The sequence below is a fragment of the Hemitrygon akajei genome, chromosome 12, assembly GCF_048418815.1.
Source record: "Hemitrygon akajei chromosome 12, sHemAka1.3, whole genome shotgun sequence".
Lineage (NCBI taxonomy): Eukaryota > Metazoa > Chordata > Chondrichthyes > Myliobatiformes > Dasyatidae > Hemitrygon > Hemitrygon akajei.
In genome coordinates this window covers 81,769,779-81,795,803 of record NC_133135.1, presented here as the reverse complement: position 1 = coordinate 81,795,803, position 26,025 = coordinate 81,769,779, and the positions used below count along the sequence as shown (strand labels likewise).

General features: G+C 42.5%; 1 protein-coding gene across 1 annotated transcript in view; it reads left to right on the top strand.

Moving 5' to 3' along the window:
- The window catches only part of LOC140737264 (procollagen galactosyltransferase 2-like), a 173,726-nt gene that overhangs the window by 118,773 nt on the left and 28,928 nt on the right, over positions 1 to 26,025 (top strand). Inside the window, exons 4-6 of the mRNA XM_073063607.1 lie at positions 399 to 533; positions 6,056 to 6,260; positions 22,807 to 22,926. Of these exons, the coding sequence (XP_072919708.1) occupies positions 399 to 533; positions 6,056 to 6,260; positions 22,807 to 22,926 (460 nt within the window). The remainder of the gene's footprint in view (positions 1 to 398; positions 534 to 6,055; positions 6,261 to 22,806; positions 22,927 to 26,025) is intronic.

Sequence of the window (26,025 nt, the reverse complement as noted above, 5' to 3'; positions counted from 1 at the left end):
GTTGGAAGAACTCTGCGAGTCATGCAGTATCTGTGGGAGCGTGGTGCAGTATTTCAACCCGAACCATTGACAATTCCGTTCCTCTCACAGATGTTGTCCAACCGGCTGAATTCCTCCATTAGATTGGTTGTGGCTTAGTTAGATGTGATTACTGATTGAAACTATTACCTTATATAAATTGGAAATGCCATTGGAGCAAAGCAATATATTGCAGACACTGCCCCAGACTATAGAGCTTACTGAATTATTTTTTTCCCAATTCTTGTTGCAATCTTAAACAAAATTTAAAATTGTTTGGATGTAATACATGAGGAGAAATCTAAAATTAAGAGGCACAAAGTAGCCTTCTTTTGGTAGTAACTGGATTAATCTTTTGTCTCAACCTCTTCATCTTCCAGTTTGTGGATACAGACAACTTTCTGACAAATGAGCAGACACTAAATATGATGATTGCTGAAAATTTGACAGTGGTTGCCCCCATGCTGGACTCGAGCACATTATACTCCAATTTCTGGTGTGGTATAACACCGCAAGTAAGTTGTTTTAAATGAGCTGTCTTAACCCCTATTATTCAGTAAAGAATTGATGATTTTTTTTTCCATCCGATAAAATCACACTACTAATAAACACAAGAGATTCTGCAGACGGTGGGAATCCGGAGCTACATGCACACACACAATGCTGGAGGAACTCAGCAGGTCAGGCAAATGAATAAACAGTCAATGTTTCTGGCCAAGACCCTTCAATGGGATTGGAAAAGAAGGGAGAATATGCCAAATTAAAAAAGTGTTGGTGGGGGTAGGGGAAGGAGGACAAGCTGGAAGGTAATAGGTGAAGGTGATTAATGGTATCCACATGTTCTGATCAGGTAAGGAAAGCTGGATTCTTTCCCTAAATGACACTAATGAATTGTTTGAGATTTCACCTCAACCCAGAAACTGCAGATTTACTTTTACTCCAAGTAGATTTTTTGTACACCATTTTCCACTAAAACATATTCAATAGTGTTGCAATGTGAGTAGTATTAAAAGTAAGCTAATACTAATCGGGAAGCTGTTGGTAGCAAGAGGCAGGATCCGGGGTTGGCAGGGTCTTTACTTCCGCTCTTTTTACTCCCAGTATGCATTGTATATAGTTCCTCCACCCATGCCGCACGAGGTACCTGGAAGCCTCTGTATTGTAAATATCATTTGCCAATCCCGATAAAGATGCTCTTTTGGCCATCAAATTGTCGATTCGTCTCTTTGTAAAGTAGAAGTTACCACAAATAGAGTAATTCAGCCCTCCAGCTCTGAAATTTCTTGTGTTCAATTTGCCCAGAAACTGCAGAAGGACTGGAAATCAAGTCATTATTCTAGTCTTTTGCTTTGGTAATTATCTTAAGAATACATTTTGTTTTTAAGCAGATCTATCTGAGTGATTACAATATTAGCTACAGCTCCATATAAAGACATAAGAGATAGAAGTAGCAGACAACCGTTTGGCTCCCTTGCTGGCTCTGCTACTCAGTAAGATCACTTTGACCTCAGTCTGTCAAAATGTTTGGTTATGGCCCAGGTACAGCGAGAGAGAGAGAGACACTGAAGTTGGTCAACAGTTCACTGACTCCAATGAAAACTGTTGCAGAATTTAAAGGGAACAAAAAACAATAAATGCTAGGCCAACAGGGCTGTTAACTAAAGCTCTCAAACTAAAAGTTACTGCCAACACTGCGGGCAGAGACAATAACTAATACTAAATAAATATTATTCCTTGACAGTGTCAGTTGAAATGGTAGTCTTCTTTCCCAATCGAGGGTAAGGGCATACAGGGAGCATAAACGTTGCTGTGTTTTTGGTCAAGTCTCGACAAGACTGGAACGAAAAGAAGGGAATTTAACGCCATCATAATGAAACACTAATTAGCTGCAATGTGCATTCTCACGAGCACGATTGCTGAACCTGTTGTGCGGTTCACCTGCGCAGGTGCATAGACCTGACAGCAGAGTCTATGGTTGTGACATTCTATTTTCCTGCCCTAAATCCATAGCCCTTGATTCACTGAACTTGCAAACGTTTATCAGTCACTCTAATATTATTGGGCCTCCTCTGCCTTTTTGAGTAATTAATTCTGAAGTTTAACTTCTTTTCATCTCTGTCCTGAGCAGTAGCCCTTTATTTTGAGATTGTCCTCCCTCATTTTGCAAAGCCCAGCCCTTGGAAACATCATCCCTGCACCCACTGCTAGGTTTCCAGACAACAGTGGAATCTGTTTGATGAAGGTCTTTAAGGGAACATTGCTGACCCACCCTTCCAGTTGCTTCTAATTTCATTATCTCTTCCTTATCTTAAATTTTGACTTAATCCTTTAATTTCTTCCACCAGCCACCCTTAATCCTTTTCAAATCCATTTTTCATTGTGGTCACTATTGATCAATTCCAGTCTCACTTGGAGCTGAGTAGAGACCACGCAAGCTCATTGTGTGAAACAATAAGGAAAGCCGTTCCTTCTTTGAGTCTGTGCTAGATGGGAGTCGAAGTACCTGAGAAGTGAAAAGGTAAAGTTAGCTCTGTGGCGTGAAAGGCATTCCTCCACCGTTAATAAAGTCAGCAAGTTAATCATTCCACAGAAGGCTCAGGCCCATCCAATATTTCCTAACTTTGGATTATTTTAAACTGCAGAGAATCAAGAACAATTGAAGCATTATAAAAAATGTAGGTATTTTTTAATCATACAGCCCGGCCATCTTTGCTGTTGGTGGTTAGACGTGAACAAAACATGAGTTTTATTCTAACTATGTGCCTGGTAAACATTACACTCTATCAGGCAGCTTTTCAGGGTGCCTGTTTCCATGGGTCAACCCTGGCACTTCCACTCTTCAGAGCTTCCTCAGCACTGGCACTGATTGGCCTAAGAAGACGTTCTCAGTGCTGTTCCTGGTTAAAATTTGCTGTTACTGAACCAAGGGAAGCTGCTGTCTGTAGTAGTGGGTTTCATTGACTCATTACTACACAGAAGGCACAACGTACAAGCAGGTTAATGCACCACCAGCTTGTGACTCTGCCCTTTCTTCAAAGTTCAAAATTCAAAGTAAATTTATTACCGAAGTACCTTATATCACCATGTACAATGCTGAGATCCATTTTCTTGCAGGCAATCACAGTAGATACAAGGAACACACTAGAATCAGTGAAAAACCAAACGGAACAGGATGGGCAAATGATCACTATAAAAGAAAAGCAACGAACTGTGAAATACAAAAGTAAGAGAAAAAAAGAAATAATAGCAATAAATAAGCGGTAGGCATTGAGAACATGAGATGAAGAGTCCTTGAAAGTGAGTCCTTTGGTTGTGGGAACAGTTCAGTGATGGGGCAATTGAAGTTGAGTGAAGTTACCCTCTTTGGTTCAAGAGTCTGATGGTTGAGGGGTAATAACTGTTTCTGAACTTACCAGTGTGAGTCTTAAGGCTCCTGTACCTTCTTTCTGATCGTAACAGCAATAAGAGAGCATGGGCTGGGTGGTGGGGGTCCTTTCCTGCAACAGCGCTCCAGGTAAATGTTCTCAGTGTTGGGTAGGACTTCACCTGTGATGGAGTGGATCCTATCCAGTACTTTTTGTAGGCTTTTCCATGATTCCATTCCATACATTGGTATGTACAGCATTGGTGTTTCCATACCAGGCCATATTGCAACCATTCAATATACCTTCCACCATACATCGAGAGAAGTTTGTCAAAGTTTTAGATGACGTGCTGAATCTTCACAAACTTCTAGGAAAGTGGAGGTGCTGCTGTTGTTTCTTCATAATGGCACTTATGTCCAGGGCCCAGGACAGTTCTCTCAAAATGATAACACCAAGGAATTTGAAGTTGCTGACCCTCTTCACCTCTGATCCCCCTGATGAGGATTGGCTCATGGACCTCTGGTTTCCTCCTCCTGAAGTCAATAATCAGCTCCTTGGTCTTGCTGACATCGAGTAAGAGGTTGTTGTGTCACCACTCAGCCAGAAAGCCAGTCTTCCTTCTGTCTGTTGATTCTTCACCACCTTTGATTTGGCCAGTGACAGTGGTGTCACCGGCAAACTGAAATAAGGAATTGGAGGACCTCACAGTCAAAAGAATAAAGCGAGTAGAGCTGGAGTCTTAGTACACAACCTGTGGTGCATCTGTGTTGATGGAGATCGTGGAGGATCCGAAATGACTGGGGTCTGCAAGTGAGGAAATTGAGGATCCAGTTCCACAAGGAGGTACTGAGGCCAAGGTCTTGAAACTTATTGATTAGTTTTGAGGAGATGATGGCACTGTTGTCAATGAAGACCATCCTGATAAATGCATCTTCACTGTTCAGATTTTCCGGAATTGAGTGAAGAGCCAATGAAGTGGCATCTGCTGTTGATCTGTTGTGCTGATAGGCAAATCAGAGTGGATTCAAGTCATTTCTCAGGCAGGTGTTGATATGTTTCGTCACCGGCACGGCAGCACAGTGGATGTAAGTGCTACTGAATGATAGTCATTGTGGCGGGTTACCATGTTCTTCTTAGGCACCGGTAAAATTGAAGCCTGCTTGAAGCAAATGGGTGCCTCAGACTGCCGAGGCAAGAGTTTAAGGATATTGGCGAACCCTCCAGCCAGTTGATCAGCACAGGTCTTTAGTACATGGCCAGGTACACCTTCTGGGCTGGGAGCCTTCCTTTGGTTCACCGTCCTGAAAGATGCTCTCATGTCAGCGTCGAAGACTCAAATCACAGGGTCATCAGCAGCTGTGGGTATTTGTGGAAGTGCCTCCATGTTCTGATGGTCAGAGTGAGCATTGAGCTCACCTGGGAGTGAACCCTTGTTGCCACCCGTGTCACTTTGTAGGAGAGGATAACATTTAAGCCCTGGCACAGCTGTTGAGCATCGTTCAGTGATCGGATTCGGTCTGGAATTGCCACTTGGCATGTGAGATGGTTTTCCAGAGGTCGTACCTGGACTTCTTGCATTTAACTTGGCTGCCAGACCTGAATGCTACTGACCTGGCCCTCAGCAGATTGTGGATCTCCTGGTTCATCCAGGGCTTCTGCTGAGAAAAGACTGAATGCTTCTGCTGAGAAAAGACTGAATGATGTTTATTTATTGAGATGTAGTGCAGAATGGGCCTTTTCAACCCTTTGAGCCACGCAGCCCAGCAACCCTCAATTTAATCCTAGCCTAATTGTGGGATGATTCACAATGACCAATTAAGCCATCAACTGGTACATGTTTGGACTGTGGTGGGAAACTGGAGGAAACCCATGCATTCACAGGGAGAATGTACAAACTCCTTACAGACAGCAGCAGGAATTGAACCTGGGTTGATTGCAGCATCTGCAGTTTGCTGATAGCGGCACTCAATAGCTTGAGTGCTTGCTTAACTGTGGCCTTTGGTGGTATGTAAACTATGGTCAAGATCATGGAGGAGAACTCTCTTGGTAAGTAGAATGGTCGCCACTTAATTGTGACAAGACCGCTACATCTAAGCACCACAAAGAGTTTATCATGAAACACAGACCCCTGCCCTGTTTTTGCCTTCTCAGATCAGCAGTCTGGTCCATCTGGTGCATTGGGAACCCCTTGGGTCTTACATGTGGCATGTCTGGAATAAGCCATGTTTCCATGAAACACAGAACACAGTAATTCCTCATTCCCTCCAAAACATTCATCTTGGCCTTAGGTCCTCGATCCTGTTCTCCAGCGACTGTACATTTGCTAACAAGATGATGGACAGAGGAAGCTTCATTCCCCGGCATTTCACTCTGCAGCTTTGCAACTTTGGGCTAGGAATCAGGACTGCTTTTAAGATGTCAGATTATGCATAGCTTCCAGGCAACAGTAATGTTTCTAAATATCATGTGCATGTATGCACTGACACATTTTTGTTATCACTTTTACAGTAAACTTGGTGTTAAAACAGAGTTAACTGCGGAGACTTAAATATACCCAGCCCTGTATTGGACAGGCTCTTTCCTTAGTCCAGTGTGAAACTGTACAGATAACACACACTTGTACACTTCATTATTTTTCATTCACTTCATTGTCGTTTTCTCTGTCTGTCTAGGGTTACTACAAGCGAACGCCTGATTACGTTCCAATCCGCGAGTGGAAGCGTTTGGGTTGTTATCCTGTCCCCATGGTGCACTCCACGTTCCTCATTGATCTCCGCAGGGAAGCGACAAAAAGCCTGGCGTTCTTTCCTCCTCATCCAGATTACACTTGGGCATTTGATGACATCATTGTTTTCTCATTTTCCTGCAAAATGGCTGGTAATTGTTTCCACCTTGTACGAATCAGTCAGATAGCAGCTAAGAGTATAGGACTACTTGATACTGGTTAGTTGTGGTTGTTGATTAACCGTTACCGGGTGTACATGATAATTGGTAAATTGGTTTGTTATTGTCCCACATACTGAGGTTTGCATGCGATCTATACAGATAATTTGATTACAACTTTGCAGTGAGATAGTACAACACAAGTAATAACACAGTGCAGATTAAAGTGTTACAGTTGCAGAGAAAGTGCTGTGCGGGCAAATGTTAATGTGCAAGGCCATAATAAGGCAGATTGGGAGGTCTTATAGTACTAGGGGATGGTTCAGTAATCTAATAACAAAGGGATAGCTGCTTTCCTTGAGCCTGGTAGTACCTGCTTTCAGGCTTTTGTATCTTCTGTCTGATGGGAGAGGGGTGAAGAAAGAACGTCCAGAGTATGTCAACCCACTAAGCTGAGTGGCCTAAATCTGTTCCTATACCTTGCGGGACCACACATGGTCTTACGGATGGGGTCTTTGATTATGTTGCCAATCCTGGGAATTAAGTAAATGTTAAATCTCATGAATGTGGGATATATACACACATACACTTAGAAATTCTTTACTAGAATTTGCATCCCGATACAGTTATCCTCTTCTTGGGCAATTTCCATTATTCGTGCTAAATAAACATGAAGAAATCCTTCAGCTACCAATTTATTTTCTCAGATAGTCAACAAAATATACTAATCTTACCTCAGGCTTGTTTTATTTTTACACGTTTGACTTAAGTATCTTGCTGTGCCCTGACTAAATAATTGTCTCACATGTAAGTTTCATGGCACATGGCTTGCAGTTTTAATTCACCAGCAATGATTATGGTAAATTACTTCGAGGAGAAAATGTGTAAACTGAGGAAATTTGCTAAGTTAAAATTCTATTTAGAACAGTTTGTTTCTTTTCACCTTCCATGACATTGCGCAACTTTTATGAGGCAAAATTTCATTAGATCTAGCAAGCAAGTGGCCATTCTTTATATGTGAACTTCCCTAGTGAGTAAGCACTCTTTAAGCTTTGGCTGAGATGCTATTATCATAAGCAGTTGCTCAAATGTTTACTTTCCAGGCAAAAGCAGTGAATGTTTATAAGAATCTCAAAGATTATTATCAAAGTATGTATGCAGTAAACACTCCCAGATTTTCCTATAGGCAGCTATGAAACAAAGAAACAACATGGAACCTATTCAAAGAAAACATCAAACACACAAAGCACGAAAAAAAATCACACAAAAGGCAGAAAGATGAGTGAAAAATGCACAATAATCAACATCAAACCACAAAGTCCTTGAAAAATGGTCTAACAACTTTCAGTGTAGTTCAGTTCAAGTTAGCATTATGTTGTTCATTGACTTCAGGCCATGGAGCCAGTCCGTGTCAAAACGCCCTGATCAGAATCGTGCAAAATAGCAATTGCAAAAGGCATCACCCAAAATGACAAAAACATTTGACATGAACTTCAGAGACCTCTAAAAATGAATCCAATCCACAATTCGTGCTGATCAAACCTTGCCCAAGACCAAAGACACTTCCACCTTCTTCTGGTAGCAGTGAGCGAGAGGGGTAGAGAGAGAAAGAGAGTCAAACACAGGCAGACAGTGCTGAACACCGGCTCGCCTGCATTCACCCACGTTGATTTCAATCTGGCTCGATGCTTTAGTTGGCGAGATCAGTGATCATGGGTTTGCACTCCACCATTAGGCCGCATACTTTGTTCTCAACCTTGCCGAATTCCCTCTGAGATAACAAAAGTGCCAGATCACTCAGTCGGCCCAAAGACATATGATCAAAGTGTAAACTACAGGCTCCAATCACACACATATTAGTAGTAGAGCTATACTTAAAAGAAGGAAAAGAAGAGGTAGTTTTGTGAGCTGTCTGCAGGACATTATCATTAGTCACGCTGGTCCCTGATGCCATCTTGTTGAAGATCTGGAATGTTGTATGGAAAATATATAATAAATGAGGTCAGGTTCCTATCTGCTGGATTAGGTTAAAATTATGCCTAACCATTCCCAACACTCAGACTGTTTTTTTATTTTGTAAGATCATTAACCATGGTTATCAAATACCTTCTGAAAGAATAATAAATGAAAGAATAAAGAACGTGAACACCTCTTAATAACTCAGGACGCAATATAATACATTTGAAACAACAGGAGACCCTGTGGACAACACTTCCCAACCCATGTCTTCTATCTCCTAGAAGGGTAAAAGCAGCAAGAGTAAATAAATGTTGTGTTTGAATTTATTATTCGTATTTAAGGAATTGGATTTATGAGATGCTGTATTCAGTGGAATGAACTCAAAGCATTAGAAGAAGAAGCTGTTGATTTAATGTTGGAAGACATGTGGGAGGATTGATTCCATGTGGTTTACTCATCACCAGTTTTGGCCTCCTTGAGAAAATGGTGACCATTTGGGAAAGTAAATGTAAACAGCAGTTTGTTGGGACATCATTGCCTAACAAGCTGTGACTCTTAAGTCAGTTATGTCCAGAGATCTTCTGGAATTAGAGACTGTTCTGTCGGACACTGCTGTGAGCAACCCAAGAGGTGGAAGAAGGTTGTTTACTCATTTCCTTTGACAACCTACTATAAAATAATTTAAAGATGGGGAAGGAAATGCAGGAGGTAGGATGTCCTATGATAAACCTTCCTAGAAATAGCCAAGTTAGACTTTACAACCTGGTTAAAAAATTAGAATTAGAAGTACTTATTGGATGCAGGAAAAATAATGAAATAGTTCTGCAAATTGGTTGAACTTTTTGGCTGCATCCTAACCAGCAGCGGCTGAATCAATGCATATATTCCAGAATCCCTGCCTCCATTCTGTCCCTTTGAGCCTTGGTGTACTGAGTCACGAGGTGCTTTATCCACAGTATGCTTAAACTTAGAATGTTACAATACAGTCTATATAAACATTATTCGCAGCTTTCCAATATCTGCTCTTAGCCCATTATGGAATCACTTTAAGTCATCAACTAGTTACTTCCTGAACATTGCTGTTAAGTCTGTTTCCAGTATCCTTTTAGGCAGTGCATTGCCACTGCTCATTATGTCAGCCCCACTGTTCACCATTCACCTTTAATTTGTACCATCTAGGTACTGTGGACATTTTAATTTCATTTATTTGCTGAAAACAACAATGTGTCAAAATCTCTCAAACCTGCTCTTCGACCTTTAAAAGGAGAGCAGCCCCAGCTTCTCTATCTTGTAGAACTTTCTAGTAAAACTCTTGCACTTTCACTCCGACGTGATGGCCTTCCCAATGAATGGTGCCTAGCAATAATCACAATGCTCGCTTTTGACCACATCAGTTATTTCCATAGGGTGTAGATTAACTTCCTTTTATGGGCCATGCTCTTATTGATGGAGCCAAGGATCCTTTCTCTAGAGTATGTTCTAGTGCAGGGGTGTCAAACTCATTTTAGGTCACGGGCCGGATTGAGCAAAATGCAGCTTCATGCGGGCCGGATCAGTCGGACGCGTGCGAACGCAGCTTTCGTTCCCTCCGTTTTTTCAGCCTGCTCTCATGTGTCTCAGTCTCCGCTATAACTACAAAGTGTTTCACTTTACAAATTCCGTTTCTTATGAAGAAGACTGCCGAGCAAGACTGCCGAATAAACACTAAAAACCCTGAAAACCTGGTACCTGAATAAACTCAGCATTAGCCATATCATACGCCATAGGCGCTTCGATTACTGGGGCCAGCTTTAATAGTAATTAGATATTATCTCGCGGGCCAAAGATAATTCCACCGCGGGCCGGATTTGGCCCGCGGGCCTTGAGTTTGACATATATGGTCTAGTGTGTCTGTAGATGTGTAAGGATAGTAAGTAAACTGTATGAATAGTTGAAGTTCAGGATGTTTTATTAGAGGTGAACTTTGTGAGTAAACATCATCTTCCCTGTCTTGACCAAGAACAACGATGTTCAAAGGTTTAGATTTTGAGTGAATTTTGTGATTATTTTATGAGAATTGTAGGACCATAAGGCCATATGTTCAAAGTTCAAAGTATAATTATTTATCGGAGTACATATATGTCACCAGTACAACCCTGAGATTCTTTTTCTGCAGGCATACTTAGTAAATGTATAGAACAGTAACTGTAAACAGGATCAATGGACAGCAAACTGTGCAAATGCAAATATAAATAAATAGCAATAAATATTGACCATGAAGTAACAAGATAAAGAGTCCTTAAAGTGAGGCCATCGGTTGTGGGAACACCAGAAGTAGAATGAGTGTAGTTACCCCTTTTCATCAAGAGCATGGTGGTTGAGGGGTAGTAACTGTTCTTGAACCTGGTGGTGCGAGACCTGAGGCACCTGTACCTCCTACCTGATGGCAGCAGTGAGAAAAGAGCATGGCCTGGTTGGTGAGGATCTTTGATGATGGATATGCTCAATGGTTGGGAGGGTTTTACCCATGATGCACTGAGCCAAATCCACTACTTTTTGTAGGATTTTCTGGTCAAAGGCATTGGTGTTCCCATACCAGGCCATAATGCAGCCAGTCAGCACATTTTCCACCACATAACTACAGAAGTTCACCAAGGTTTTTGATGACATGCTGAATCTCCACAGATTCCTGAGGAAGTTGAGGCATTTGCATGCTTTCTTTGCAATTATATTTATATGATGGGCCCAGGACTGGTCTCAAGGATGGTGACATCCAGGAGTTTAAATTTACTGACCCTCTCCACTTCTGACCCTCCGATAATTACTAGCTCATGGACCTCTGGTTTCTCTCTTCTGGTCTATAATCAGTTCCTTGGTTTTATTGACATTGAGTGAGAGGTTGCTGTTATTACACCACTCAGCCAAGTTTTCAATCTACAACACACAAAAATACAACTGCAGATGCTGTGGATCAAAGAGTACGTACACAACGCTGGAAGAACTCAACAGGTCAGGCAGCATCCGTGAGAAAAGAGTAGCCAATGTTTCGGGCTGAGACCCTTCATCAGGAATGGGGGGGGGGAAGAGAGGGCCGAAGCCCAGTAATAGAGATAGGGGAGGGGGTAGGGCCTAGAGGCACCAGGCGGAAAACCAATCAGAGGAAAGATAAAGGGGAGAGGGGGAGTGGATAAGCATGAAAGAACTGTAGAGATAAAGAAGCAGAAAGTTGAAAGGGGAGAGAGGCAGAGAGGGACCTGGGATAGGGGGAGGGGGGAGGGGGAGGGAATTACCAGAAATTGGAGAATTCAATGTTCATACCACCAGGCTGGAGACTACCCAGATGGTAGATGAGATGTTGCTCCTCCAACCTGAGTTTGGCCTCATCATGGCAGTAGAGGAGGCCATGTACGGACATATCTAGATGGGAATGAGAGGCAGAGTTGAAGTGGGTGGCAACCGGGAGGTCCTGTCTATTGTGACGGACGGAGCGGAGGTGCTCGACAAAGTGGTCACCCAATCTGCGTCGGGTCTCGCCGATGTAGAGGAGGCCGCACCGGGAGCACCGGATGCAATAGACGACTCCAGCAGACTCACAGGTGAAGTGTTGCCTCACCTGGAAGGAGAGGCAACATTGTGTCTGCCTACCTGGGCTCCATCTTCTCCCCCATAGTTCAGTCTCTCCCCACCTACATCCAGGATACATCCCATACCCTTCACCTCATCAATAACTTCCAATTCTCCAGCCCTGACTGCTTCATTTTTACCATGGATGTTCAATCCTTATGCACCTCCATCCCCTATCAAGAAGGCCTCAAAGCCCTCCGCTACTTTTTGGATAACAGACCCCACCAGTTCCCCAGCATCACCACACTCCTCCGGTTGGTGGAGCTTGTTCTAACTCTCAATAACTTCTCCTTTGGTTCTTCCCACTTTCTCCAGATCAAGGGCGTAGCCATGGGCACTCGCATGGGCCCCAGATATGCCTGCCTCTCTGTGGGTTATGTGGAACAGTCAATGCTCCAAATCTATACTGGCACCACTCCCCAACTTTTCCTCCGCTACATTGACGACTACATTGGTGCTGCTTCCTGCACCCATGCTGAGCTCGTCAACTTGATCAACTTTGCCTCTAACTTTCACCCAGCCCTTAAATTCACTTGGTCCATCTCGGACACTTCTCTCTCCTTTCTTGATCTCTCGGTCTCCATCTCTGGAGACAGACTATCCACTGACATCTTCTACAGACCCACTGATTCCCATAACTATCTTGACTATACCTCTTCCCACCCTGCCCAATGCAAAAATGCCATTCCCTATTCCCAGTTCCTCCGTCTCTGCCGCATCTGCTCCCAGGAAGAGGCTTTCCATTCCAGGACTTCTCAAACGTCCTCTTTCTTTCAGGATTGTGGTTTCCCTTCTGGCGTCATCAAAGATGCCCTCACCCGCATCTCCTCCACTTCCCGCACTTCAGCCCTTAACCCATCCTCCCGTCACCACAACAGGGACAGGGTTCCCCTTGTCCACACCTATCACCCCACCAGCCTCCGGATCCAACACATTATCCTCTGCAACTTCCGCCACCTTCAACAGGACCCCACCACCAAGCACATCTTTCCCTCCCTACCCCCCTCAGCTTTTCGCAGGGATCGTTCCCTCCGCGACTACCTGGTCCCTCCCCACAGAACTCCCACCTGGCACTTATCCCTGTAAGCGCAAATGCTACACCTATCCCCACACCTCCCTCCTTACCACCATTCCGGGCCCCAGACAGTCCTTCCAGGTGAGGCAACACTTCACCTGCGAGTCTGCTGGTGTCGTCTATTGCATCCAGTGCTCCCGGTGTGGCCTCCTCTACATCGGCGAGACCCAACACAGATTGGGGGAACCGCTTCGTTGAGCACCTACAGGTGTCACAATAGACAGGACCTCCCGTTTGCAACCCACTTCAACTCTGCCTCTCATGTCCATACATGGCCTCCTCTACTGCCATGATGAGGCCAAACTCAGGTTGGAGGAGCAACACCTCATCTACCATCTGGGTAGCCTCCAGCCTGGTGGTATGAACATTGAATTCTCCAATTTCCAGTAATTCCCTCCCCTTCCCCTATCCCAGGTCCCTCTCTGCCTCTCTCCCCTTTCAACTTTCTGCTTCTTTATCTCTACAGTTCTTTCATGCTTATTCCCTCCCCTCCCCCCTTTATCTTTCCTCTGATTGGTTTTCCACCTGGTGCCTCTAGGCCCTACCCCCTCCCCTATCTCTATTACTGGGCTTCGGCCCTCTCTTCCCCCTCGTTCCTGATGTAGGGTCTCAGCCCGAAACGTTGGCTACTCTTTTCTCACGGATGCTGCCTGACCTGCTGAGTTCTTCCAGCGTTGTGTACGTAAGTTTTCAATCTGCCTCCTGCATGCTGATTCATCACCAACTTTCATACAGGCCACAACAGTAGTATCATCAACAAACTTGTATGTAGTGTTGGAACTGTGCTTGGTATTATGGTGTAAAGCGAGTAGAGCAGGGGGCTAAGTACACATCCCTGTGGTGCTCCTGTGCTGATGGAAATTGTGGAGGAGATGTTTTTGCCAATCCGAACTGACTGGGGTTGACAAGTGAGGAAATCCAGGATCCAACTGCACGTGGGTATTGAGGCTGAGATCTTAGAGTCTACTGAATTCTTGGGAGTGGATGATGGTGTGGTATTAATTGCTGAGCTTAATACCATAAGACATAGGAGCAGAATTAGGCAATTCGGCCCACCGTTTATTATCCCTCTCAACTCCAAATTTCCTGCCTTCTTCCTTTAACCTTTGACATCCTTACTAATTAAAGAACTTATCAACCTCCAATTTAAATATACCAATGACTTGGCCTCCACAGCTATCTGTGGAAATCCGTGACAGTTTCATCATCCTCTAGCTAAAGAAATTCATTGTCTATTCTAAGGGGATGTCTTGTTCTGAGGCTGTGCCCTCCGGTTTTTAACTTCCCCACGAAAGGAAACATCCCCTCCACACTCACTCTATCTAAGCCTTTCAATATTCAATAGGTTTCAATGAGATCCTCCTTTATTCTTCTAAACTCAGTGAGTACAGGTGCAGAGCCACAAAATATTCTTCACTCATTTACCCTGTTATTAGCAGCATATTCTTGTGAACCTCCTCTGGATCCTCTCCAAACCAGCACATCCTGTCTCAGATAAGATGCCCAAAACTGCTCACCACACTCGAAGTGCTGTCTGATAAAGCCTCTGCATTACATCCCTGCTTTTATATTCTCGTCTTTTTGAGATGCACGCTAACATTACATTTAGCTTCTTCACCTCTGTCTCAACCTTCCAGTTAACCTTCATGAATTGCTGTACAATGACTCCCAGGAGTTAGGCTGTGATCCTATGCTTGGATGCAAATGTGTGTAGATTTCAAGAGAATTATTTTTCCATGGAACTTGATAAAATTTAAGTGAAGGTCTATTGGGAATTCTCCTTTGGAGCAAACAGCACTGAACTTGTGCAAGCTTAATATAGGCATTAAATTCTGAGGAACTAAAGACATTAATCCATTGCCAACAGCTGTTTCTCATTAGATCATGATGTTGTAACTAAGACTCTGCACCTTGGCACTTAATGCCCTTATTAATTCCTAGATCTTGATAGGGTATCACAGAAAATCACTCTCCCTGGGAATAGTCTGTAATATTGAAGTAATCAGAGATCTTAAAGACTTAAACATGGTGCAATTGTTTTGGCCACCCTTGAATACATTTAAAATTTATCATAGATGGACATCGCTCTTGTATCTATGAACTGATGATAAACTGATACTTTTCTGCAATGCCCCTTTTTGTTCAAACCTTGTATAATCATTTCATCTAATTGGTGAAAGTAGGTCCAAAACCATTTTTTTTCTTGTAAAAGGACACAACCAACAGACGTAACACATGCAAAATGCTGGAGGAACTAAGCAAGCTAGGCAGAATTTATGGAAAAGAGGACAGTCAATGTTTCGGGCTGAGACCCTTCAGCAGGACTAGAGAGAAAAGATGAGGAGTCAGAGTTTAGGGGCAGGGGAGCAGAGAGAGGAACACAAGGTGATATCACACTGTTGGTTTTCTCCCTCCACTCCTCCCCCATCCTTTTACTCTGACTCCTCGTCTTTTTTTCTCCAGTCCTGCTGAAGGGTCTCAGCCCAAAACATCGACTGTACTCTTTTCCATAGATACTGCCTGGCCTGCTGAGTTCCTCCAGCATTTTGCATGTGTTACTTGAATTTCCAGCATCTGAAAATTTTCTTTTGTTTGCAACCAACAGAAAATAGATTCAAGGAGAAAGAATAAAAAGATCATCACTCCCAAAACAGAACAGAAATAAATCCTCAATTGAGATAAATCTTTGATGCAGAATACATCACATAGTCACTTAGCTGGTATTTCTATTCACATCTACTCAGTGTATTGAAGTGCTTTCATCATAAACTCTCTGCAGTTACTGGCCTTGTCAATCATCCTGACTTTTGCTAGCCTAGACCCAATTTCGAGGTTGAGGAGTTTGAGGGGATTTGGTTTGTCACCAAAGATATTCACAAATTTCTCCAGATATGCCATGGAAAGCATTCTAACTAGCTGCATCACCATCTGGTATGGGGAGGCTACTGCGCAGGATCAAAACAAGCTGCACAAAGTCGTGAACTCAGCTCCATCTTGGGCACTAGCCTGCCCAGGTTCCAGGCCATCCATCATTACGGACCCCCATCACCAAGGTCATGCCTTGTTCCCGTTGCTACATTCAGGGAGGAGGTACAGTAGACTGAAGGCACACACTCAACAATTCAGGAATAGTTTCTTCCCCACTGGCACCAGATTTCTGAATGGACTTTGAACCAATGAACATTACCTCACTACTTTTTTTCCCTCTTTTTCACTATTTATTTAATTTAACTTTTCAATATACATATATATATATATATTTACTGTAATCTCCAGGTTTTATTATTATGTACTGTGATGTACTGCTGTTGCATAACAACAAATTTCACGATGCTGGAGACATTATACCTGATTCTCATTAAAGCCAGTATTGTAACTCACCCTGGGTTGTTCTCTATGGGATGGCTTTCCACCAGTGCCTCAAATCCAATGGGTACAGATCTGGATATTGATCGCAGGCATCTAGTTTATCCATTCACTGCTAGACCTGGCTGGACCCACATAAAAAATATTACACACTGTTCTCCTTTCTCAAAATGGCTCTCCTTTCCAGCACCATACTAGAGTGATGATCTTTGACTTCATTTCTTCAGAACAAACCATCTCCTGGAAGCCTACTCCACTCTAGAACTACAAATGAGGAGAGATCATGTCATTATCCTCAAGAGATCTCTATCCTCAAGATCCATGTCATTTTAGCCAGCCACCTCTGTTGCTTCCCTTCCTCCCCCTTGCCCACTGAGCTGATGTCCTGGGAACTCGGCTCTCCCATTCTCAACCTCTTCAGTTGCATATTTCTCTAGTTTCAACCTCATCAGGAATTTCACAATTTCCTTCACTACTGGCTGCACAACTTATCTTATTGAACTCCAGGTAAACTCAGCAAACTGAGATGATTAAATACACTTATACTTCCTTTCAGATCCACCATATTCACTCCTCAAAAGAAAAATGTTTGATTCTTCTACATGAAATCAACTGCCCTCCATATCGTTCCTTTCCAGTTCCTTGAGTGGCTGTTTTGAGTGAAATACTGTACTTATCACTTATCCCTTGATTAAATATCTCAATTCAAATTTCTGCTCCTGCCACAGCACTAGAATTGTTTATATGAAATTAGGAACATGAGAAATAGAAGCAAGATAGATCATTCTGTCAATCAAATCTTGAGTGGTTGATATTTTACCTCGATGCCACTTCATATTTTTAATTTACATGCACCAAACTGATATTTCTTGAGTAACTTAATATTCCAACAATGTGCTGATCTTGGATAACTGAGCTTCCGCACACCACATGAGGAAGAATGCCAAAGTATGGCGATGGTCTTGGTGAAGAAATCTCTCCTCAGCTCAGTCTTAAATGGCCATGTTTTTATTTGGCATGAGGAGTTTCTATGTTCTAAACTCCTCAGCCAGGAGAAACATCTGCCCTGTACCTACCCTGTAAGGCCAAGAGAACTGTGTGTAATTTAATGATATCACCTTTACAGTGACCATGTTACCATGATGAAAATTGGTAATAAAAGGTGGAAAACACATTGCCGGCACTTAGTCAAAGAAATACAGCTTGAAAGCACGTCCAATCATTATCCACTGATCAACACCAAACCTTCGTGATATATTTCCTCTACACTATTGTAAAATCCCCCAGATTCTACCACTCAGTTGCACAGTAGCCACTTGTGCTTTAAAGATTTTGTTCACAGACAGCAGGACATGAAAGAACAAATAAAGATGTGTGTTTGCAGCTTAGTAAATGCCTGTTTGTAAGTCCCTTCAGTACTGTAGTACAGCCACTCGCTGGATCAAAGAACACTTGTGGTTGGTGGCAGTACAAACTGAAACCTGATAACATTTAGGTAAGTGGTACTGTACCGGCACATAGAAAGGTTCTAAATGACCAGTGGTAGGTTAACTGGCCCCTAGTTAAGAGAGACCTGGGATAAATCGACAGGAAGGTGGGGAGAACAAAATAAGATTAGTGTAATTGGGTGCTTGATAGTCAGTCCGGATTTAGTGGGCCAAAGTGCCTGTTTCCATAATATATGACTTTCATCACATTGTATCAATTAGTAATCAATTTAGCCCAAACATAGTAAAATGCATTTTGACAATAAAGGTATGATCCCATTGGTATCAATTTAGTATTCCTTAAAAAAACCTGTTTATCCACACTAGCAGTAACAATTTCCTTGTAATATAGCAGGAGGCTCTGCCAGTCTATGCTTTCTCACAGAGCAATCTTATTTCCTCCATTAATTTTTCCTGCAATGTTTTCCACATATTTCCTTCAATTCTTCCCCATAAGCTACGCACACCTGCACACAAAAAGAGCAATTTATAGTGGCAAATTTATCTCCATGTCCTTTTATGAATTCGCATTTAAATCCTATCTCCAGCATAGCAACAATGAAGTTAATATGGCAGAGCAGTCATTTATTATATTGCAATGCTTTGCTGCATTTTTCAGCCTCTGACATTAGGTGAAAGATATTTATTGTGCAGCACACAGCAATCTGCAGGTTAAAATTTGCATTTTCTTCCTGCTTGATGCTAGTAATTCCAAAATGTGCTTTTCAAATAGTTTAAAACCAAGCACCATTCAGCAGTTGGATGATGCTGCTGAACTTGATTAGGACAATATGGAATATCGTCTGGTTTCTTCTTGCTATGTCAGAACCCACGGGATACAATGGTACTGAAGCTGATAACCAAACATGATAATAACAATCTCTATCAATATCTCTACAACAGTCATAGCATATCAAGAGTAAAACCCAGTGGTGAAGAACTTTGTCCCAAAAGTGTACTTCTACTTCCAGTTTTATATATTGAGATACAGCATTGAATAGGTCCTTCCAGCCTTTTGAGTTGTGCCGCCTAGCAACCCCCAATTGAACTCTAGCCTAATCATGGAACAATTTCCAATGTCCAATTAACCTACCAACTTTGGACTGTGGGAGGAAACCCATGCAGTCACAGGGAGAACCTACAAATTCCTTACAGACACCAGTGGGAATTGAAACCAGGTTGCTTGTACTGTAAAGTGTTGTGCTAACCACCACACTACCATGTTGCCCCATGCCATTGGGGTCGATTTTTCCTCAGACCACTGTTTTGCATTTGAATGTCATTCCATTTTTTTGTATTAAATATTAATTTCTCACACAGATATTGATGTGTCATTGTTCCACCATTGAAAAATTTGGTTTGAGAGAATGGATATAGAGAAAGGAAAAATATCTAGAATATGGAAACCTATTGGATCTGGAAATGACATTAGGAATCCAGCCATTTAAGCACTGCATTAACTAAGTACCCTGCTGTATTTTCTTACATTTCTTTGTTATTTTAAAACTTATTTGAAATGATGATTTGAAACAAAGCATTGAAAACTTTCTACATGGAATGTCAATGGAATTAGACTGATGGTCAAACCAAGCTGAGAATACACCCTTCATAGTGAAGCACTCTGTGCTGCATATTGGAAGGAATGTCCGGAACCTTTCCCTACAAAATGGATCTTCCCAGAAGAATATTGTAACTTACTGTTTTTCTTTCCCTGCGGAAGACTCCCACTAGGAACTCTTGTAGTCCATAGTTTTAAATAACCAATAATGATGCCTACAAAGACATAAAGATATAAATAGCAGTTTGAAACATCATTGTCAGCATGGTCAACTAAATCAAAAATCTTTCATCTGCTTTAAGATCAGAAAAATGGTATTTACCGGCAGTGAAAGCAATTACGAAAGGAACGCAAGTTGAATCATGAGTTGAACCATATAATGTCACCAGAAATATGAAATATATCTGTAATTGGAAAGTCTAATACATTATTTCCAACTGGAAGACATCAGAGACTTTTAAACTATTCTATGCAGCAATGCAGTCACTGTAACTTTCTCATTATTTTTGGGGGCTGGTTTCTGATTTGAACACACTAAAGTGACGTTGGGTAAAGTGAAGTGGGTTACATACTGTTTGTTTAAAGATATTTCAATGAATCTTGGCATATCATTCTAAAAAAGATAAAACATGGCGGGGAGAAAATGGTATTTGCAGTGGCTTGTAAGACATAGGAACAGAATTAGACTATTTGGCCCATCGCGTCTGTTCCAACATTTCATTATGGCTGATCCATTTCCTTCTCAACCCCTTTTTCCTGTAATGTTTCATGTTCCAACTAATCAACCTATCTATCTCTGTCTTAAATAGACCCAATGACCTGGCCTCCACAGCCACCCGTGGCAATGAATTCCACACATTCACCACCCTATAGCTAAAGAAATTCCTCCTCATCTCTTTTCTAATGGTCATTATCCCATTGGTTGCTCAGTATACATCTTATCTGAAATTTATTTCAATTGCAGTAAATTTAATTGAATATTATGACATATGATGCTCCCAGTTTAGATCCAGCATCCTGAAAGCATGAGTTATTATGAGTTGTATCTGTTTATCCCTCCTGATGCATATTTTCTAGCAGTGGTTGTTTTTGAAAGAATTGTGTTTTGATGGTCCAACCTGGTGTAGGAATCAATCTTGCTTCACTAGTACTGTGGATTTGCCTGTCCTGACTGGACTGACAGGAAGAGAATGGAAAACTGCTTGATGTGTTATGCAGAATTTAATGTTGTCCTTTGCAAGGCTGATCCTTTTTACTAGTTAAGGGAATGTTATAGATATGAGAAGTTTGGGATGTGTAGGAAATATGACAGATTAAGCCAAAATAGCTCTTCATCCTTTACAATTAGCCAGGAAGACATTTTAAACAGGAATCAGGCATGGAAAAAAATATATTTTTTAAATCAACACACTAACAGGATTAACACCATTTTCATTAAATGGCACTGCTGATCTGTGCGAGATCTGCTAAGAAAGCACGAGGCTGTCCCAGGAGCAGCTCTTGAACAACTGGCTGATATCCAGTTGTGTAACAGCTGTGATACACTGAAAGAAGGACCCTAATTGTCTGTCCTCTTGGGGCATGTAGGCAGCAATTGCAGCATTTAAGAGCCACTTTGTTATTTGTGATGGCCTTTCAATACTTATTAATGATCTCACACTCAGCAGTGACCACTCCAAATTCTTTCCTATTCATATGACAGTTTCTATGGATGGGAAGATGACCGTGCTGGATCTAAATGGTAGTAACACATGGAGGTTTACAACTGCAACATGTAGAGGCATTTGGATAGGTACATGGAGGGGAGAGTCTGAGAGGACTGTGGGCTGCACATAGCAACTGGGTCTAGGAGAGAGGATGCTGTGGTTGACACGGCCAGTGAGCTGAGGGGCCTGTTTCTAATCTATGACTCTGACTCCAGTACTCTGCGACTCTGGGTTTAATCACAGACAGTTTCTGTACTGACCAGATATGAAAGGATGAAAATATTCCAATGCCCATATCTGGAGCCTGTAATGTAACAGAATGAGACTGGTGCTTATCTGCGGTCGTGTGGCAGGAACGTTTGGGGAGGCATCCACAGCAATATTCTGGTTTAGTGCAGATGCATGGCTGTTGTCACTCCCCTTCCCACAGGCTGGGGGTCGGGCAATAGTTCTGCCCCTTTTCTTAAAACTACCTTGTCTCTCTTCAATTACTACCTCTCCCGAGGCCTGATACTTCCAGTAATAAATCTGCTAAGTAAGTTAAAATGGCAACCTTCCTTTTAAGTGGCTTCTACCTGTGTTCCACCTCAATTACACCTAAAGTAGATGAACTGATGCCATGCTTTAACCTCTGAACTGATCCTATCCCACCTGTTACAGGAGTTAATGTCTCCTTAATGCCCTTGGTTCAGTTCCAGATGGGAATTAGTAGACTAAATAGTTTTAACTCTCTACCTTCACTCTGACAATTGTTAAATATTCAAAATGTTACTCATAGTCTATCAAACTCTGGGTTGATAAATTAAAGAGTAAAACTAATGCATCCTGTTGAAATCATGTGTCTGATAGAATGAGCAGGTCGCACATTCCAAAATGCCTCCATCCATCAATGATATCTGTCACATGAATGGGAAAGAGACCCCAGATAGTTGGAGGCATTACTGAGTGGGAGGTAGACAGCAGGTGTTGGAAGGTCATTACAAAAACACAGAGGCTCATGCCATAGAACTGGCCGCAGCATGGCAGCAAAACAAACTCAATCAAAAGGTAGACGCATCTGTTGGACAAAGCATGCGGGTGATAATAATTCTGATTCTGGGGATGCAGCAGATTTTTATGTACAGTCGGAATCCGCCTTCAAACACTAACTAAAGTAACATTGTCTTGCCAGTAACCCATTGTTGTAGGAGGTTGCTGTGCAGAAACTAGCCTCCTCTTTTTCACCACTGAAACAATGCTTCAAGCAGAACCAATCGGTGGTAAAGTGCTTGGAGGCATACAGAAATCATGAAAGGCATTATGTTCATGAAAGGTTTTATTAATTTGTTTATCATGCAAAAGTGTGATCTATGTTATGAGCAAAAGCATTCCTATTTTTCTAAAACCCATTGATTATTGTGGTTTCTGCTAAAGAGATGTGTTGTCTGCATCCTACCAAAACCTACCATAGTTTTGTCCTATGAATTATTTAACAATTTCCTCATTAAGTACCCTTCCTGTCAGTTCTGCATCAGTGAATCTACTTCCATACTGTCTCAGGTACAAGGGGATCAATGAATAGATAGATACCGGTAATTGTTCCTTTATTGTAAAAAGACCTCTCTTTTGTATTGGCACTGCAAGCACCAATGCCTTGAGTTTTATAAGGGTTAATAGAGAAACCTATCCCCATTCCAACAACAATGATAGCTAATTGTGGCCGTAGTCAACCATTGCCTGGGAATAAGATCATGCTTGAAAAACCATGCTCCTAAAGAACTATTATAATTATTTTCTCCTGTTTTAGGCGTCCAGATGCACATATGCAACAGAGAACAATATGGCTACTTGCCAGTGCCCCTGAAGGCCCAGCAATCCTTGGAAGAGGATGTCGAAACCTTTGTCCACATTCTGCTTGAGAGAATGAGTGAGTTTACCAAGAATTAGCAAACACTACATGAGGCCTGAAAGTTGCAGCTGGAATGTGTAGCGATTATGTTGTTTGTATGTATATCCCATGTGGGTAACACGCATGTGTTTGAAGAATGTGCAGGTGTGGGCAATTTTCATAAGACCTCCAGCTAATGCCTTGCCTGTGAAATTGATTTGTTTATATGCAATTAACACCCAGCGTGGATTATGCATGGAAGAGCAGGATTAGGCAAGATGTTCCAGGCCTGTACCTGTGCTATTTAAAGAGGCCATCAAACCATCAATCACTGGGAGACCTGTCAGAGTATTGGGGGCAAGTCTCTTTAGGCTCTATAGTATGGAGTTTTATAGCAGCAGGAAATTTGGAATGGATATAACTGTGGTAGAGGGTGAAGGCAAACTAACGATTACACCTAAAGTAGATGAACTGATGCCATTCTTTAACCTATTTGCAATACCACTGGGTTTCTTAAGCCTGTATTAGTTTGGTTCAAAGGCGATAAATAGCTTGAATTGCCCAGGAGTTTAGGCTATGGCTGTAAAGTAAGCACAGAGGGTCCTGCTCACCTGCCAGCAATCACCTGAGGGAATGGTGTCCACACGACCAAGAAGTGATTGGAAAGCAGCTGGGAGCAAGGCAGCTGGAGGTTTATGCAGTGCTTCGGGGTAAAGAAGGAAAGAGTGCTCATGTCTTAAACGCAAAGATTGAAAGGAATCTGCCAACAATTTACTTCTGTGTCAGTCCATCATCCTGACCTGTCATCATTGCTTCATACAGCCAAACACTTCAGTCATTCGATGAGTTTTCCCTTCACGTCTCAGGTCAACACTGGGGTTCAAACATCAGGCAAATCCTCTAAGTTGTGGCTCTCAGGCTTTTCTGATATATATTTTAAAATTAAATTAAATTAAATAGTGTAATAAAAAGGTAGTGAGCTAGTGTTCATGAGTTCAATGACCATTCGGAAGTCTGATGGCGGCGGAGGAGAAGTAGCTGCTTCCTGAATCGTAGCGTGTGTGCCTTTAGACTCCTGCACTTCCTCTCTGATAGTAGCAATGAGAAGAGGACATGTCCTGGGTGATAGGGTCCTTAATGATGGATGCCTACTTTTTGAGGTTTTGCTCCTTGAAGATGTGCTGGGTGTTGTGGAGGCCAGTGCCCATGATGGAGGTGACTGAGTTTATAAGTTTATGCAGCTTATTTCAGTCCTGTGCAGTGCCCCTCCCCCCCACCTTCCCATATGAGATGGTGATGCAGCCAGTTAGAATGCTCTCCGTGTACATGTGTAGAAATTTGTTAGTGCCTTTGGTGACAATCCTAATGAAATATAGCCACTGTAATGCCTTTTTTGTAACTCAGTCAATATGCTGGGCCCAGGATGGGTCCTTAGAGATGTTAACACCTACAAATTTGAAGCTCCTCACTCTTTCTACTTCTGATCCTCTATGAGAACTGGTGTGTGTTCCTTCATCTTACCCTTTCTGAAGTCCACAATCAGTCCTTTGGTCTTACTGATGTAGAGTCCAAGATTGTTGCTGCGACACCACTCAGCTAGCTGATATATCTCGCTCCTGTATGCCTTCACGTCACCATCTGTCATCAGAGTTGTGTCATCAGAAAATGCATGGATGGCATTTGGGCTGTGCCGAGCCACACAGTTATGGGTGTGGAGAGAGTAGAGCAGTGGGCTAAGCACACATCCCTGAGGTGCACCAGTGTTGATTATCAGTGAGAAGGAGATGTTATTTTCAATCTGCAACAGACTGTGGTCTTCCATAAGGAAATCGAAGATCTAGTTGCAGAGGGAGATACACAGGCTCTGCTTTTGCAGCTTTTTGATCAGACCTGTAGGAATAGTTGTATTAAACACTGAGCTGTAGTCAATAAACAGCATTCTGACGTAAGCATCAGTATTGTCCAGGTGATCCAAGGCCACATGAAGAGCCAATGAGATCGCATCCACTGTAGACCTAATGGGATGATATGCAGACTGCATTGGGTCCAGGTCAAAGCATTTCATCACTGTATGTGTGAGAGCTACTGGACATTAGTCATTAGGCAGCTCACTCTGCTCTTCTTGGGAACTGGTATGATTGTTGTCCTTCTGACGCAGGTGAGAACCTTCAAGTATAGCAATGAGAGATTCAAAATATCTTTGAACACACCTGCCAGTTGGTTGGCACATGTTTTCAGAGCCCTACCAGGTACCCCATCAGGGCCTGCCACCTTGTGAGGATTCACCCTCTTGAAAACCGATCTGATATCAGCCTCCAAGACAGAGATCACAAGGTCACCGGGTGCTGCAGGGATCGTCTTAGCTTTTGTTTTATTCTTCCTTTCAAAATATGCATAAAAGGCATTGAGCTCATCCTGGAGTGAAGCATCACTGTCATTCATGATGTTAGGTTTCGTTTTGTAGGAAGTGATGGCCTGCAAACTCTGCCAGAGTTGACGTGCAGCCAGTTCCATCTCTAACGCTGTTCGAAATTGTTCTTTTGCTCTTGAGATGGCCCTCCATAAATCGTACCTGACCTTCTTGTGTAGTCCTGGATCACTGGACCTCAATGCCACGGATCTAGCCCTCAGCAAACTGAATTTCCTGCTTCATCCATGGCTTTTGGTTTGGACACACACTCACCCACACAGGTTTTAATGGAGTAAGTGACAACTGTGGTGTACTCTTTCAGGCTCGAAGATGAATCCCTGAATACGATCCAGTCCAAAGACTCAAAGTGCTCCTTTGAGTGCTTTAAGTGCTCCTGCACCTCCCTTGTCCATGCCTTCTTGGTCCTCGCTACTGGTGCTGTGCTCTTCAGTCTCTGCCTGTAATCAGGGAGTAGAGGTACAGCCAGGTGATCAGACTTTCCTCAATGTGGGTGTGTGATGGCACGGTAAGCGTTCTTGATGGTGGTGTAATAGCGGTCCAGTGTGTTGACTCCCCTGGTTCCACAAGGGATATGTTGGTAATAATTATTTAGAGACTTTTTCAAGTTCACCTGGTTAAACTCCCCCAAAATGATGGGAAGGCATCAGGGTGTGCTGTTTCCTGTTGTTGATTACGTTGCTCAGATCGTCTAGAACGTGTTTGACACA